This window comes from Saimiri boliviensis, chromosome 2 (assembly GCF_048565385.1).
Source record: "Saimiri boliviensis isolate mSaiBol1 chromosome 2, mSaiBol1.pri, whole genome shotgun sequence".
NCBI lineage: Eukaryota > Metazoa > Chordata > Mammalia > Primates > Cebidae > Saimiri > Saimiri boliviensis.
The window spans coordinates 240129264-240147888 of NC_133450.1; the positions used below are offsets into that span (position 1 = coordinate 240129264).

Genomic DNA, 18625 nt, shown 5'->3' on the forward strand with positions numbered 1-18625 from the left:
TGACTCTTTGCAGTTTCAGTTATCCACAGTATAGAACAATAAGATTTTATGAGAGAGATCACATTTATATAACTTTTCCTTTTCTTTTTTTTTTTTGGCGGCGGGGACAGTTTTGCATTTTTTGCCTAGGCTGGAGTGCAATAGCGTAGTCTGGGCCCACTGCAACCTCCACCTCCCAGGTTCAAGCAATTCCCCTGCTTCAGTCTCCCAAGTAGCTGGGATTACCGGTGCCTGCCACCACACCCAGCTAATTTTTGGATTTTTAATTGAGATGGGGGTTTCACTATGTTGGCCATGTTGGTCTCGAACTCCTGACCTCAGGTGATTCGCCCACCTCAGCCTCCCAAAGTGCTGGGATTACCGGTGTGAGCCACCTCACCTCATTTAAGGGATTAACAAGACAACAATGCAATAAATCAACTATAACAATATTGTTAACATAAACATGGGGAGGTTTACGTGTGAGAGGCATTGCTTACTTTGCGCTGGGCACTGTTCTCTGTGGACTACATAATGGACCTAATTGAATTCTTGTTGACAGTGTTGTGGGATAGAAAATTGTGGATTAGAGTCAGTAAGTCGCTTTCCCTAGAATATAACACTAATAAGAGCCAGAACCTCACTTCTAATGTGACTTGAAAGTCCACCTTGTTGTAATGTTCTGACTCCATTGGATCACATCCTGTGATGGTAGTATTCCAGTACTGGCATTCCCACTAGCCAGTTTCACTTGTGTGTACATAATCATTCAGCAGGTATTTACCAAATGGTTTTATTTATTTATTTTGAGACAGAGTCTTGTTCTGTCACCCAGGCTGGAGTGCAGTGGCATGATCTTGGCTCATTATGACCTCCACCTCCTGGGTTCAAGCGATTCTCCTGCCTCCCACTCCTGAGTAGCTGGGATTACAGGTGCTTGCCGCCACGCCCAGCTAGTTTTTTGTATTTTTAGTAGAGGTGGGGTTGTGTTAGCCAGAATGGTCTCTGTCACCTGACTTTGTGATCTGCCTGCCTTGGCCTCCCAAAGTGCTGGGATTATAGGTGTGAGCCACTGCACCCGGCCTACCAAGTGTTTCTGTGTGTGTGTGTGTGCGCGCCAGTCCTTAGGAAAACGTGGCTCACTGTCTTTACCCATTGTGACCTTCCAGTCAGGGAAAAGAGATACCTAAGCAGGTCAGCCTCACTCAATGTGATTGTTTTCTGAATGGAAGTAGCAGTTCCTGAGAGGAAAGAGGGTTTCTCAGGAGAGTCCCTACTGGGACTGACTTGAAGATGTGATTCTCTAAGACAGGGCAGCTGAACTCGTGGGATCTCATATTCCTTTTTTCTTTTTGTGAAAGTAGGAGGTCAGATTGATTTGTTTTGGTGTCCTTGAACTCATATCTGTCTGTGATCTTTCCTTAGCACCTTATCAGCATTGGCCTTGACACCCTCTAACAACCAGAAACAAATTCTCCATCCTTTTCTGTCTCAACGCTTGTGTTACCTTTTGAACTGCCCATAAATTTCAGTTTCCTGTTGAGGTTTGTACTGGCTATGAGCTGACAGAGGCGGCTGAACGACATGAAACTCCCACGAGCAGTCACATGTTGCCTGTGTCGCCCCTGTTGTTTCACGGGTTGGGCACTTTATTCCTGGAAGGGATCTTTTCTTATGGTTTTGTAATATCAAAATTGCTTTTTAATTACAGTAAAAGCAAACAATTTTCGTAATGGAAAAAAGTAAGCCATATGTAGTGTTCATGGAGAATAGGATCAGAAAAGGGTAATAAGGAAGTAGGGATGATTTGGAAATAAAAAGATACCAAAAAGAGAAGAGACATAATTGATAATAATGGAAAGCAAGAGAACACCTTTTTATTCGGCAGCGTCCTCAGCATAAAAACACTGCCTTCACCTTCTGAAATTCTGGTCCGTTGCTTCTAACTCTGCCCTCATGATGAAGCGTAACAGCTGTTATCCCTCTTCACTATTCACTCTATTCTGTATAACAAATTTCCGCCAAACTTAGTAGCGTAAAACAGTGAATATTTATTGTCTTAAAAATGTGCTGCCTTCATACTTTTAGAGTATAGAATTAAAGATTAAAGAATTAGTTCAGCTTTTCTGTGGAATTTCAATTCCAGATATAAAAATACAAGGTGGCAAGTGTATGTTAACATCCTTTCCCTTCCACTCATTTTTAGAATACAAATTTACACTAAGATGGGCTGTCAGCCACTGTCCCTGCAGTGAATCCCAGGCAGTTTCCTGTCTCCCTTAACATGCCCTGAGGGATGTTCTAGCCCAAGAACATCCCACAAGGCATGTTAAGGGAGATAGGAAGAACCCTAGATCTTTAGCGCTTAAATTATACAACTCTTGAAATGAACGGATCTCAGGGCCTCCAGGGGAAGCCTGACAGATGCCAGCCTCTGGAGTGAGTGCTAGTGGCACTCATGAATAACAAGCATGGCTCATGTTTGTAAATTGCCTAAGCAAAGCAAGCTGTAAGCTCATTAGCAGTGCATTTCAGTGCATTGACTCTGGGCAAGGAAAGTCAGCTCCTAAAGGTTGGGTGGACGTTTCTCTGGCTTCTCTTTTTTTATTTTTTTGGGAGAAAAATTAAAAAATAATATACTTTTTGAACTTAAGTTTGCATAATCACTCAACACCTGGGGAAACTCCCAGTTTTGGGGATTCTTTTAGATTTAAGTTTCATAAACTGACATTTTCTTTTTTTTTTTTTTTTTTGGTGGTAAGTGTCTGGTTTTTGGAAATGCTCCCCATCAGATCACGTTCTTTTTAACAACCTGCTGCATGTGTAAGGATGTCATGGGGTGCATCTGTCACACTTGCTGCATGAAGCTGGGTAGAATTTCTCCTAATATTTAAACCGTGGGAAGCATAACAGTCACGTTTTTAATTAGTGGCATTGGTTAAACCTGAAGAACCCTAGGATCTTTAGTGGTTAAATTATACAACTCTTGAAATGAACGGATCCCAGACAAGTCAGTGCCTTAAAATACTTTATTTGAGCTCATAAAAGCGAGGAGGAATAAATGAATGGTCTTAGAATAACCCCTGATAAAGTTTTTTTCAGGGCTGTTAAGTTATTGGAAAAGCATAAGCTTATGGATGTTCACAGGGAAAAAAATGGGTTTAAAAATTACTGCTAGCATTTTTTAGTTTGTGGATAAAAATACAGAAGTAGTTTACTAGAGTTGGTATTGTTTTTATTTCTTTGTTAATGAAGCCCTTAGAAATGCTGCGTTTTGGCCAGGCATGGTAGCTCATGCATGTAATCCCAGCACTTTGGGAGGCCATGGCAGGAGGATCCTTGAGCTCAGGAGTTGGAGACCAGCCTGGGCAACATGGTGAAATCCCATCTCTACAAAAAATATAAAAATTAGCTGGGTGTGGTGGCATACGCCTGTGGTCCCAGCTACTCAAGAGGGTGAGGTGGGAGATTTGCATGAGCCTGGGAGGCAAATGTTGCATTGATCTAAGATCGTGCCACTGCACTCCAGCCTGGTGACAGTGAGACCATGCCTCAAAAAAAAAAAAGAAGAAAGAAAAATGATTGGGTTTATTAGATCGCAGAAGATGAGGCAGCAGAGAGGACCAATTCCAGGCACCGAGTGTCTTACCCACCTCCATGGCCTTGTTGTAAAGCCTGAAGTTGCTTTGCCCCAGCTCAGTTACTGACATCTTCAGTTTCTAGGCCACAATTTTGTTTCTTAATGGTGTTATAAATTCTCCAACTGGAACAGACCCAGTCACCACAAGGGGAAAAGGAAAGTGGCGCATCAAGTAGATGTTCCTGCAAAATGTAAGATTTCAAAGTTTAGATTTTCATTGCATGTTTGGTAAAGTTTTATATTTTAGAGTAAAGAATTTACATTTTAGAGTAAAGGAGCATGTCAGAGGCTTCTGTTTTATCCAAAGCACTTGGTACTAAAAGTATATTTTAAAACAATCCTTTTTATTAAATTTCTTTTTAACAAGTGAAACTATTTTGACAAATCAGAAAATTAAAAGATCAAATCAGAAATACTGGCTACTGACTGCCTGTAACCATTAAGCTGCCTTAGAAAGGTCAAAATCGCTAATGGTTTCGAATGTTAAATGAACAGTGGATCATGAGGAAAGCGCAGCTCTCTAAGTGCTTTACACCCTCCTTGTTTGGCTCTAAAACTCGCTGCTGTTAGAGACAAGGCACTGACCACACAGGGCTAAGTGGTCCTAGGCCACAAGAAGGGAAAACCCACAAAGTTAAGTTCAGGGAATTCTGAAGGACAGCTGGGAGAGCAAGCACGGAGTGAAAGAGCATATTCCTGTCAGCAGGAGAGAACGTGCCAAGGAGGGTGGTGAGAAAGCAGACGTTATATTCAGGGATACTGGTTCTGTGAACTTAGTAGTTTGAGATTTTCCTAAATATAATGTTTAAAATGTTTGTATATTGGTTATTTTTTCTGTTTGATAAAACTTACTAAGTTTTCCTTTTTGTAGATGAAAGCCAAAAAATTCTAATATGGTGCTTATGTTGTCTGATTAACAAAGAACCACAGAATTCTGGACAATCAAAACTTAACTACTGGATACAGGTAAGAGAGTAAATCTTGCTCTGCACTTCAACTTAAATAGATCATTTAAAAGTGCTGCTTAAAAAATTTTTTAGGGGGGGTCCAGTTCTAAGATGTTTGAGAAACTTTTTCAAACATACCCTTCAGTGTTACATTATCTTGCTGGGTATAAAGTTTTTCAAGAGATTTCAATTTTGCTTGACTGTGAATTCCAAAAGGTATCAGTCCTTAGGGTGAAGGCCTAATGTTGAGTGGTTTTGAAAAGCTTCTTTCAGGTGATTAAAATAATGTATTCTATTTCACTCTAGCAATTGCTATCCTTCAGAAAATTGTTTTACTCTCCCAACCTGCTTTAAATACTTAAGTAATTCCTTTCCACATGCTTCCCTGCCCCTCTCAGAATCTATTTTGCAGTAGAATGAAAATTCAGCAGTGTGGTAGGAGCAGCACTCTATTCTGTGTCCCCAAGTTCGTGCCTGGGCCAGCATACGCACAGACTGGAACTTGGTATTGCGTGGCCTCTCCTGCTGACACTTTCCGGTTGGTTACCTACCACGCTAGTCCAGGTAGCTAACAGCTTCCTAGATTTCCCTGTCTGCTTCTGCTTCTGCTTCCTCCTGAAGGGCAGGCGTAAGGTGGAGATGCGGTCAGGCTGGGCTGCAGCTGCCCTCACTAGCAGCACATTGGCTGTTCTTTTCTCACTGCCTTGCTGCACCAACCCCAGGACTTGCTGATGCATGCCAAACTCCACTTAGTATGCATGTGGTTCAGATTAGTATTATGCTTAGTATTATTAGTATTATGCAATCAGCCAACCAGATTAGTGCATATGGTTTTGTCTATCAGTCTAACTGGTGATATCATTATATTCGCTGCTTTTTACGATTTCTTGGTTTTAGAAAAAATTCCTAATAGAGATAAAGATGGTATTTATATTTTCTGTTAGACTGAAAGAATAGAAGGGAGTGAGGGGAATTGGACAATGGAAGGAAAGAATATAACTTTATTTGGAAGGAAAATTAATGTAAGGAACTGAAGAAAGGAGCAGATAAGTAGAATTAGGGAAGAATGAATGTGTAACAAACAAGGCCATAGAAACAAAATAACATATTTAGTCCTTAATTTTTAAGTGTTGCTTTTGTTATTTGATATTTTAATGAATATTTAGCATATAATTTTATATTAGATAGCTCATTGAGTCCTGAAGTAGGCCATCTAATAAAGTGTTTTTAGGGTGATTAGGTTAACTTTCTTCATTTAACTCATGACTTTATTAGCCTATTTTAAACTGTCTAGTCTCGCATGTTATTCTTTTTTTGTTTAATACTATATCTATTTATTAGTATGTACTTTTAAAGTCTAGTTCATGGAGGTAAAGTTAAAACACTTAATCTGTGCCTTCAGGGAATTCCCGGACTGGTAACCAGGTCCTTCCAGGGCAACATAGTTGGATTATTGCTAGAGCTATGTATAGGTGTGACAGTGACATAGAGGGGAAACTTGCTCAGATGTGGGCGTTTGGAGACATTTCCTGGGGCAGGTGACATGTTAATTGAATTCTGAAGGACAGCTAGGAGAACAAGGATAGAGTTAGGGAGAATATTCCTGTTAGCAGAAACAGACTATGCAAAATATGGTAGTGAGAAAGCAAATGTTGTGTTCAGGGAACTGCAGATGCTTAGGTGTACCCGGAACTTGGGGTTTTGTGGGGTTAGTGATGAAGCATGAAGCCAGAGAGACTGGTAAACACAGGCCTTGCATATGACTATGGAAGGTTTTTATCTTGATTGGTGGTGAGGCAGCCACTAGAGTATTTAAACAGAGCAATCATGGTTGGGTGCGGTGGCTCAAGCCTGTAATCTCAGCGCTTTTGGAGACCAAGGCAGGTAGATCACAAGATCAGGAGATGGAAACCCTCCTGGCTAACATGGTGAAACTGTCTCTACTAAAAACACAAAAAAATTAGCCAGGCGTGGTTGCATGTACCTGTAGTCCCAGCTACTTGGGAGGCTGAGGCAGGAGAATCACTTGAACCTGGAAGGTGAGGTTGCAGTGCGCTGAGATTGCGACCCCGCACTCCAGCCTGGGCAGGAGAGTGAGACTCTGTCTCAAAAAAAAAAAAAAAAAAAAGGAGAAATTATGTGGCCAGTGTGTAAGTTTTAGAGACTTAACAACAAAAGGAAGTTGGTTGAGAAGAGGGCAAGGATAGACGTTGGAAGCTATTGTAGTGATAAGATGAGAAATTGTGGGGGCCTCAAAAAAATGGAGAAGGGGACCTGATTTATAAGATGTTAGTAAGGTAAATACCCAGAAGGTGTAATGGCATGTTAAATGTCGATACCCTTAGGCATAGCTGGAAATCTACAGCGAGAAGGTAAATATCCCATTCTCAGGAGAGCAAGCTGATTTGCTGGCAGGGGGTTGAAAGCTGCCTGTGGGAATAGTGGAAGCCTTTGGTGAGGTGAGGTCCGCCCCCAGAGAATGCTGGGATAGGGGCACAGGGGAACTAGAGAGAGTCTTGGGAGACACTGACCTTAAGGGGAAGTGAAGAATGATTGATGCTTCACAATGCAAAGAGGGGCCCAAGAAGTAGAAGGAGGAAGCAGTGGAGAATGAGTGTTCATTCATGTTTAATGCCATTCATAGCTAATGCAGCACTGTCCAATAGGAATAAAATACATGCTGCATAGATAATGGCAAACTTTCTGGGTGCTGCTTTAAGAAACGTAAAAAGAAATAGTTAAAATTAATTTTAAGAAGATACTGTACTTAGTTCAACATATCCCAAATACCACTGTTTCAACATGTAATCAATATACAAATTACTGATGAGATTATTCATAGTCTTTTTCATGCTGCATCTTTGAAATCCAGTGTGTATGTTACACTAACACTTATATCCACATGTTATATCTTAATTCAGATGCTAAATTTTCTTGGAAATTCTTGATCTGCATTTAAATTTCATAAAATATAGAGTTGAAAAAGTAGATTCACATACCCAAGTTGTTCCTAAGAATCTTATTGAATCAAGTATTGGTGTTTAAATTAAAATTAAAATTTAAAATTCAATTATTTCCTAGTGCTTACTGCTCTGAAGTGCTCTGCAGCCACACGTGGCAGGTGGCCGCGGTGTTGGAGAGGGCAGCTGTGGAGCATAAGGCAGAAGGATCGAGCAGTACTCTTTGGATTTAGCCACTGTGAGCAAAGACTCAGTGAGCAGAGGTTTAGTGAGAGGTGGAGGGAAATAGCCAGATTACTTGAGATTGAGAAATGGTGGGGAGGTGAGGAGGCAGAGTTGATCAACTTTACTCTTTTGAGAAGCTTGACAGTAAAGGAGGGAGGATTTTGGCGATGAAGGAGGCGATAGCCGGACCGGGGTGGGGCTGGCGGAATTGACCAAGTCCTGAGCTTGCTTTGCTCTGGGAAGAATGTGCGGGTAGGGAGCAGGGTAGGACGTGGGAGGTTGGGAAAACAGTTTCCCTCCTCATTTACCAAGCAAGCCTGAACTAAATAACATGAACCGATAAAAGGATGTCTAGGAACATGTTATTTAACTCTTAACAATGATTATTAACATATTAGTTATCTAACTCTTAACAACTCTAAAGCTAATTACATGTGCCCATCACCAATCAGTACGTAATCTCATGTTGACCATAAATGCACCAAGACAGAAGGTAGTCATTGGTTTATAAATCAGTTTACATCTCGGGTATACTTTATTTTATCTTAGAGGAGCTATTTTCCTCATGGATGTTTTAGAGTGACATAGTACATGTTAAAGATGTGTACCCTGTCATTCAGTATCCTTGTGAAAATTATAAAACAGCCATATTTTAAAATGTTTGCTAATTCATTCAGCAAGCATTTATTAAGGCCTGCCAAGTGCTAGGATATTCTAATTGTGGTGATAAAATCTTGGGTCATTCTGTGTTAGCAGAGCATTACAAATATGACTGAAATACCCTGAATCAAAAACCAAGAATTTCTACAGTAAGTTCCAAATGCAGTAAACATTCATATTAATTAATAAATTTGAAAATCGTAAACTAAGTTGTGTTTTTAGCAGAGAGAAGAAATAATTGTTTGACACGACGTGTCAGCATATGTTATGTTGGAAACACATTAATGAAATGTTTGGGAGCTTTACTAACAACCTTGAATGTGCTGTCATAGAGCACCACCTCAACGGCTGTTCTTACAGTTCAGAGACAAAGTTCCAGGACTCTTTCACATATTTTGGGAATATGTGGTCTTGAAAAACATAGTTTTACTGGTGAATCCACTGAACAGATAATTTTGGGGCTCCTACTGTTTGCCAGGTACTACTACAGAGGCTGAGGATATAGCACTGGATCTACAAAGAAGGTCTGTTCACAGATGCTACAATAGAAGGGGAAGGTTTCCAGGGCCTGCCAAATGTCGGGGGACACCTCTTTTCTCTGGCAAAGCCATACCACTATTATTTTTTTATTCTGATGAAAAAAAACAAGCGGGGTTCCAGGAACAGAGATCAAAAGTGTTGTATTCTATCTGTATTCCCTTTTGAAATGCAGTACTAAGCAATATCCAGATAGCTTCTGTCCTCTACTTTTAAACAAAAATTTTAAATTAAAAAAAAAATCTAACAAACTTACACAAAATATAAATGCCAAGCTTAACAAATTGTGAAAGATTCTTGTAACCACCACACAGGAAATGGAACACAGCATTGGCTGCTCCTAGACGTGCCTGCCTCCCATGTGCCCCTTGTTGCTTTTATTCCTCCGGCCTCCTCCAGCAGTTACCACTAGCCTGGCTTTTATTTACATTTCCTAATGGTTTTACCACTTAATTATGCCATTTGCCCTATTTTTTAGCTTGTTAGAAATGGAATAATACACTATATATTCTTCTGTGTTTATTTTTGTTCACTGTTATTTTTGTAAGATTCAGTCATGATATTGGGTGTAGTTTGTTCATTTTCATTGTTGTATAATATTCAATTTCATGAACATACCACAATTTATTGATTCTACCTTGGATAGAAATTTGTTTCCATTTTGGGGTAAGTAAGAACAATGTTGATTTGAAAATTCTCACATATATCCAGAGTCCAAAGCATGTATTTAAAAGGAAGTAATGTTGCCTGTTCCAGGATATACGTCTTTAATTTTATTAGCTCGTACAGAATTGCTTTCCACGGTGGTGATTCCAGTTTAAATTTCCCTGATCATCATGTGTGAGTTCCACAGCTCTGTGTCACTGGACGTTGACAGTGTTTCAAGTGCTAGGTATTCTGATGAATGCGTGTGATAGTATCTGTTACGGCTTTAATTTATATTTCCCTGAAATTGAGCACTTATTTTGTGAAATTCCTGTTCAGATTGCTTAATTATTTATCTACTTGGTATCTTTCTTACTGATTTGTAGAAATTTTTTTATTCATGCGGATATGGGCCCATTTGTAGAAATTGTGTGCATTGCAGCTATTCTTTTTTCCAGTCATGGTTTGTGTTTATATCCCCTATTATCTTTCAAAGAAGAAATGCTTTACATTTTATTCTAGTCAGATTTATTAGACTTTTCCTTTGTGGTTAATTACTTTGTACCTTATTTAAAAAATTTTTCCATACTCCAAGATCTTAAAGATCTATCACATGATCTTCTAAAAGCGTGTTGGTTTGCTTCTCCCATGTAGGTCTGTGATCCACCTGTAACCTTTTTGGTATGGTCTGAGGTAGTAGGTAGTCCATTTTCATCTTGTTCCACATTGATATTCCATTGCCTGACACTGTTACTGAAAATAATTTCTCACTGATCTGTGGTGCTACCTTCGTCGTGCGCCTTTGGGTGCACAGGTGTGATCCTGAATCTCTCCATTGTTCTTGTTGTTTATCTGTGATATTAATCTTATATATCAACTTGACTGGACACAGGGTCTTGATAACATTATTCTGGGTGTTTCTGTGAGGGTGTCAGGGTGAGATTAACATTTAAATTGGTTGACTGAGTAAAGCAGATCGCCCTTCCTAATATGGATGGGCCCTATCTCTTGGGTCTCTGACTTGCTGGCTACTGTAATGGTGTTAGCTGATTCCTTATAATAAAGCCCTGTGTGTGTCTATCTCATTGGTTCTGCTTTTCTGGAGAACTCTGACAAATACACTATCTTTATGAGAAGCCTGAACAGAACAAGAAGGCTGACCCTCCCCTGAGTAAGAGAGAAGTCCTCTTGCCTGAAAGCTTTTAAACAGAGATATTGTCCGTTTTCCTGCTTTCACACTCAGACTGAAACATCACCTCTTCCTGCATCTAAAGTCTGCGGGCCTTCTGACTGAAACTATACCAGTGACTCTCCTGGTTATCTGGGTATTGGCTCTTTTGGGTCTGTGACTTGCTGGCTACTGTAATGGTGTTAGCTCTTCCTTAATAATCCCTGTGTGTGTCTGTCTCATTGGTTCTGTTTTTCTGGAGAACTCTGACAAATACACTATTTTTATGCCAGTGCCACATGGTCATCATTAATGTGGCCTTCTAAGTGTCTTGCTATCTAGGAGGAAGTTCTTCCATCTTGTTCTCCATCAAGACAGCCTTGGCTAATACTAGAACTTTGCATTAACTGTTACCTAAATTTTAGAATATGTTTATCAGGTTTCACCAAAACACAAAATAACTTGTTGGCATTTTGATTGGCATTGTAATCGGTCAGTTTGGTGAGAAGTTCAATGGCCACTATCCTCTAAGGCAAAATTGATTTTTCTCAGCTTTGTTTACTGTTAGCAAATTGAACAGTAACTGGCATAGTGTAAATTTTTGAATGAATTAATGAATATATGATATGAATAAATGAATGACAAGATGTACAAATTTATTATTTCAAACAGTCTCCTGATAACTTTGAAATATTTTTGCCAACTTTTAATTAGCATAACTTTTAATGAGCTGATGACTAGCCTGCAGGAGAAGTGTCCATGCTACCATTTCGGGGTTCTCTTAGGTTGCATTCATAGTAGTATTTTTAATCTCTGACTTCTTTGCAGAGATCCTTTGAAGCCAGGTGTCCATCTGATGGTTCCTTTAGTTACATAGTATAACCAGCAGACCTTCCTTGCTGGTCACATGGAAACTATCATGCATATCCTGAGAGGAAGTGGGAACCGGAGGGGCTCCTACCAACCCTTTGTGAGGTGGAATCTCCACTCTTCCCTCAGGGTCCCACTTAGACTGCTTGTGACACATGACCATCTAACATTTAGACTGGCTAAGGTCGTAGTGCCAGTACATTTGTGATATATTACTAAAGCTTAATTTCTTCTTACATATAAACATTCTAATGTTGTTTTTATATCTCAGTGGACTGCCTTGTCCACTACTTGGAGTATACATCCCAACTTTATGTTAATAAATTTTGATACAATCCACATGCTATCTTGGTATATGCAGCTTCTCTTAATCTTTTCTCAACCCTAATATCTTTCCATTTTCTATTTTTGTACCCACATATTATGAAGGCCACTCCCTGACCTTCCCACATCCTAGGATCTTGCAACACTAGCTCCAGACGTGCCAAACCTATGCATAGATTTTTACTTGGCAGAAATTTTCTTTCCTCTGCTTGGAATGGTTTTCTACCCTTACTAGCCTGGTCTGGCTGAGATATGGAAACCTAGCGAAATAATTATTGTTCAAGTTTGAATAGCAATTTAAAAGGGAAAATAAGGTAGGTAGTGATAAATAGCAGAGGCAAGGTGAAATTCAGGGGCAATTCAGGGACAAGGCCAGGGATGTTAGAGCTCTTCCGCAGCTCCATCCACTGTTTTTATTACCTTTAAATAACAAACACGTTACTGATATTTTTTCAATATCAGTAATGTGTATTGTTGTTACTGATATTTTTTCCTACCTGTGTTCTATTTCCTTGACTTTCTACAGCGTCAGGGGTTTGTTTGTTTTTTTTAAAAAAAGGTTAATTGATAATCGAATTTTTGTATTTGCCTGTGTAGGGGATATTTATTCATTGCTTTTCCAGTATTCATTTTCCCTCCTTTCCCACCTTCTTAATAGTACCCTGAATTTCCCAGCTGTACATGATTCATTTTGGGTAAGAGGTATCTTAATGTAGCTTCTGGAGTGGGTCCTACCTGGCTTAACCAACACAGCTTCTCTGTTCCCCAACCACAGTGGTTGGTCCAGATGAGCCCCGTCAAGCCTGATGAGATTCAGGGCTGTAACATTTGTTTGCAGGGTTGAGAAGTGGATTGCATCTTTCCTGATGAACATGAATTAAGTAACACATAATCCCTGAAGTTGCTTTTGGTCACTGTGGAACCGTGACATCAGAGCCTCTCTGGAAATGGAGTTAGTCCTGACAAAACATTTCTGAGAAAAAGAGAAAACGAAAGCAGGTCATAGTCCCATGTGTGGACCCTGGATCAAGCCTTTCCCAGGCATACATGCTCCAGTTTCTTTCCTTTTCTGTTTGAGCTGTTCGGTTCAGGATTTTGTTACTAAAAGCCAAGAGCATTTTGAGATAATATTGCTTGGGGCATAAAATACCTTTTTTTTAAAAAAGGTTTTTGAAACTCAGGGACACGTGGACACAGTTGCGAGAAAAAAATCTATTCAAGAATATTATGAATAAATACTGAATTTAAAAAAGTACTTTCAGTTTCTTAAAAATTGCTTTAATTTGTATTGGTTTTTTCACTGCAATTCACCATAGAAGATACATGCATTCAAGAAGGCATTCTTATCGGCCGGGTGCAGTGGCTCAAACCTGTAATCCCAGCACTTTGGGAGGCCGAGGCGGGTGGATCACGAGGTCAAGAGATCGAGACCATCCTGGTCAACATGGTGAAACCCCGTTTCTACCCAAAATACAAAAAATTAGCTGGGCATGGTGGCACGTGCCTGTAATCCCAGCTAGTCAGGAGGCTGAGGCAGGAGAATTGCCTGAACCCAGGAGGCGGAGGTTGCGGTGAGCCGAGATCGCGCCATTGCACTCCAGCCTGGGTAACAAGAGCGAAACTCTGCCTCAAAAAAAAAAAAAGAAGGCATTCTTCCCAGCCTCAATCAATTTTACTCCTTTGCACAATCCTGAAGTGAGTTCATAGTATGTTTGTCACTGATACGGTTTGGATCTGTGTCCCCACCCAAAACTCACGTTAAATTGTAATCTCCAACGTTGAGGGTGAGTGGGGCTTGTTGGAAAGTGACTGTATCATGAGGGTGGTTTCTCATGAATGTTTCGCACCATCCCCTTGGTATTGTCTTCATGATAGTAATTGCGAAGTCTAGTTGTTTAAAAGTGTGTGGCACCTCCCTTGTTTCTCTTGCTCCTGCTCTGGCTATGTGATATGCCGCCTCCCCCTTCACCTTCCACCATGATTATAAGTTTCCTGAGGCCTACCCAGAAGCCAAGCAGCTGCTGCTATGCTTTCTGTATAGTCTGCAGAGCCATGAGCCAGACAAAGCTCTTTTCTTTATAATTACTTTATAAATTATTTACCACCTCCATTACTCATTCTCAGGTATTTCTTTATAGCAGTGTGAGAATGGACTAATTCGGTCAGTTCACACTGATTTCCATGGTGGCTGAAATGGTCTAAACCCAATAATTGAATGTCAACAAGATCTTGCCAAAAGAGAGTGGCCTTCAAGTAACACCTCTATGACATGTTTTACCAAATAATAAAGGTCTAGCATACAAGTTCATTTTTAAAATATCCCTCTCTTTGATTTGTGCCCTCGTAAGAATTCCTCTTTGGTTCATCATGAACACTATTCTCCATGCTTGGAACTTTCAAATATAGGATTGTTGTGAGACTTTTCCTTAGGTCGGCTAAAGATGGGGTTCTTTGTCCCATGGCCATGAAAATTCAGGCTCACAGACAATGTGAGTGATGAGTGAGACAGGGTTTTATTGGGTGAAAAGGAAGAAGAGGGAGAGAGAAGGGCTCGGTGGAGTCCCTGCCAGAGAGCTCCCTGCCTGCCGTTTGCATCCCAGGCTCTGCACAGGAAGAGGCGGGGCCACGTGCTTCCCTGATGCAACTTCCCTAGGCTCCACCTCAGTGGGAGTGCTGGTTGGCGTTTGTCCAGGGAATCCTCCCACCTGGCTGTCTCAATATGACCTTGATATATCCTTATTTTTAGGAAATGTGTTTGCAACCACCATTGAAGAAGTAACATGGTTTGGATATTTTATGGACTTGGTTTTTACTTTCTGCAAATACTGCATATAGACAATCTCAGAAAAATAAAACACAAAGATAAACTCATGGTCTAGAATAGTATTTGGTATGACAGTGGAATTCAAGGTTCATACTTAAAATTGAATCTAATGCAAGGTCAGACTGGCAAAATGGAATGAAGTTACAAAAAGAAATCTACTGATAAGGTTAAATAACTTTGCACTGGAAACAGTAGTTCTTTATTCATCCATAGTCCAGATGCAACATAGAAAGCAAGATATGTGCTTCCAAAGATTTCTCACCCCTGAAACCAGCCTTGAGTTCGGGAAACCACTCACTGGTATGAAGAAGAATTAGACTGCACTCCGATCTGTTGTGGTGGGTGTGATTGCACTGCGACTGCACCATACCACAGCAGGACCCTGGCTCCTCAGACAGATCTCTTTCACTGGGCTCAACGTGCTGCGGACAGAACCGGGCTGAGTCTAAAGAAATGCCCACGTTGATTTCTGAATGACAAACTTAAAAAATTTTTTTACTGAAATAATTAAGGAAGCAACCATTTAAATAGTTATTTGTCAGTTTTCCAGAAATTATATTCCACAGAATTGGGCCATGTCTTTTTGTTCATGTTCTTTCTTTTTGTTTTGTATTTATAACTCATAGCAGGCACAAAATAAAAAACTACTGAATAGATAAAATTATTTAAATTTTAATCATTCAGAATTGTTTTCCTTTTCTATTTCTAAAAGGTAAAACTACCCAGAGTTTTGTTTTATTTTGAAATGATCTGGAAAGATCACTGGAAAGAGCCATCAAAGAATTATAAAGTGTGTGTGTGTGTGCACACGTGTGTGTATGTACATGTGTGCACACATGCCCTGACAGGTCTTAAGCCTACATCTCCTGGTTGAACCTTTCCTCTGAGCCCCACACTCCTGACTGCCTCTCTGACATCTCCACTTGGGTGACTATGAGTTATCTTAAACTAAACATGTTCCAGCTTAATTCCTGACCTTTTCCCCAAAACTTTATTCCCCCTCCAGGCTTTCTTGACTAGTTAAAAAGCAGCCTCATTCGTCTGTTTCCTCAGGTCAAAAGCCCTGGCATCATCCTTGGCTACTCTCACTCTCTCATCTCACCTCCAGTATGCCAATCCATCCCGTCTATTGATTTTATCTGTGACGCGTGTCCAGGATCTGACCACTTCCTACCAACCTCACTGCCTCCAGCCCCATCCATGCCATTGACAACCTCTCCAGGAATGTTGCAGTATCTTTATGTGAACTCTCCTAGAGTCTAAGCCAGAAGGCTCTTTTTTATTATTATTATTATTTTTTTTAAAATTTTTTTGCAGTGGCACGATCTCGGCTCACTGCAACCTCCACCTTCCAGGTTCTAGCAATTCTTTTGCCTCAGCCTCCCAAGTAGCTGGGATCACAGGTATCTGCCACCACACCTGGCCAAGTTTTGCATTTTTAGTAGAGATGGGGTTTTGCCACGTTGACCAGGCTGGTCTCCATCTCCTGACCTCAGGTGAGACACCTGCCTCTGCCTCCCAAAGTGCTGGGATTACAGGCATGAACCATTGCGCCCTGCCCAGAAGGATTTTTTTAAGTGTCTCTGTTCAAAACTCTTGGGTAGGTTTCTATCTTATTCCAAGTGAAATGCAAAGTCCATCCGTGCATGGCTCATGAGGCCCTCTGTGACCTGGCTGTTGGGTATTACTGATCTTCTCTCTCATAGTCTCATTTCTCTCAGCCACAATTACCTCCTCACTGTTCCCCACGTGTGCCCAGTAACTCCCTCCTGGGGTTTAAGCATCTACCTTCACTACTCCTCCTCGAGGACAGCATGGCTCCTCTGGGTACTACTTGGGTTGCTTCCAGATATCACCTCCTTGCGGGGGCCTGCCTCATCATCCTGTAGTAGACCCTCGCTCTCGTCGCTTGCACGCAGTCTTCTTAGTGCCAGTCAGCTCCTGACATGCTGAGGTTTTTTTTTTAATCTCCCCATAACCTCCCAAATAGTTACATGTTCCATGAGCGCAGAGACCTTGATCTACAGACTAGGATAGTGCCTGGCACACAATAAGCATTCAGTGATTATTTGCTGAAGCAGTAAAGAAATGAATAGGAATTTTTGTGGCAAAATGTGGTGGGATGAGGAGAGGGACTTCCACATGAAAAGAAGAGAGTGGACAAAGTTGGCCATGGCCAGGAAATAGTGATTACTCCAGTTAGGCTGGAGACTGAGGTACCTAGAGGAGGAGGTTGAAATTCAGGTTAGAAAAATAGTTTGGGACACATTTTAGAGGTCTGTGAATGTACGCTTGTGAGTTTGTTTATAGATTAGCAGTGTGAGGCAAAGGTGCTGTGAGAGTGTGGTATTGTGGCACCTGTCACACTCCGCATGCCCCTGCTCCCTCACTGGCTCCCCTCCAGTGTTTTCTTCATCTTCCATCTCTCATTTATTCCACAATTGTATCCTGAGTGCCTGTAGTGTACAAGCAGGTGTTGGGGATGGAAAGGTCATGTCTTCGAGCATGTGGTGATTTTGTTGCATTTTACCAAGTGAAGGGGTAGAACAGCGTGCAGAAGGCACTGTGTTAGCCAAAGGGAAGGGAGAGACACTTTGTTGTGGCAGTGCAGAGAGGTTGCAGGGGTGGTTAAGAGGCTTCCAGAAGGGACAGTTGAGTTTGCAACATAAAGAACAAGGCCCAAAGTGAGCAGAGGCTTAGGGCCTGTATGGTACTAGGAGACCTGAAAGTGATTTGTGGTGTAGGCAGAGGTAGTTAGAAACGTTCTTCTTGCTAATGATAAGAAGAAGGCCAGGCGCAGTGGCTCAAGCCTGTAATCCCAGCACTTTGGGAGGCCGAGGCGGGTGGATCACAAGGTCAAGAGATCGAGACCATCCTGGTCAACATGGTGAAACCCCGTCTCTACTAAAAATACAAAAAAATTAGCTGGGCATGGTGGCGCGTGCCTGTAATCCCAGCTACTCAGGAGGCTGAGGCAGGAGAATCGCCTGAACCCAGGAGGCGGAGGTTGCGGTGAGCCGAGATCGCGCCATTGCACTCCAGCCTGGGTAACAAGAGCGAAACTCCGTCTCCAAAAAAAAAAAAAAAGAAGAAGAAGAAGAAGAATGGCCATCTCACTGATCAGATGTTACATACTCAGAAGGTTTAGATAGGGCCCGGCTGCAGTGTGCCGCTTGGCATATAGTGAAGAATTTACTTACCTTGGAAGGCAAGACTTTTAATTGAAAGGGTTTAAATGGGGGGTTGGGGGACACGTATGTAAATATAAATAAGATTGAAAATACATTGAACACGGTGCAGGAGGGAGGGAATTGGCAGGTTTAGATGTTGGAGAAGTGTGAGTGGAACAGTGGAGGCCAGCGCTGAGGAGACTCATAGCACCTGTCAGGTGTCTCCTGTCTTAGAAACTAGTTGAGAATAAGATACCGAGGCAGGCAATTGGACAGTTTCTTTACACCCAAAACAGATTCAAGAATGTCGCTTGTGTCTGTGGTTCAGTTGGCTCCTCTGGATTTGGTAGATATATCCACCAGGCACTGGTGAGCTGAGCCCCGAGAGGCCTATCTGGCTAGGACTGAGCCTGCCTGGCCCAGCGTGGTGCAGCAATAGGCCAGGATGCATCCTTTCTGCAGGCAAGGCAAGTTGGAAAGACAAAGAAAGAGGGGTGTATGGGGAGCTGGGTATTTTAAATTTTCTCTCCCAAATTGACCAACTAGATGTGTTCTCCTAGAGAGGAGAGAGTGGGTTGAGAGATGATGTCATAGGTTGGTCTCTCAGAAACTCTTGAGATGGAGCTGAGTGTTCAGGAGTGCTTTGGGGAAGGACAGCTGTGAGGCAGAAAGGAAG

At 41.3% G+C, this 18625-nt stretch overlaps 1 protein-coding gene across 2 annotated transcripts in view; it reads left to right on the forward strand.

Moving 5' to 3' along the window:
• The window catches only part of FANCC (FA complementation group C), a 225565-nt gene that overhangs the window by 69978 nt on the left and 136962 nt on the right, over positions 1-18625 (forward strand). For both annotated transcript variants that reach the window (XM_039474662.2, XM_074395629.1), the window contains exon 5: positions 4491-4585. In XM_039474662.2, the coding sequence (XP_039330596.1) occupies positions 4491-4585 (95 nt within the window). The remainder of the gene's footprint in view (positions 1-4490; positions 4586-18625) is intronic.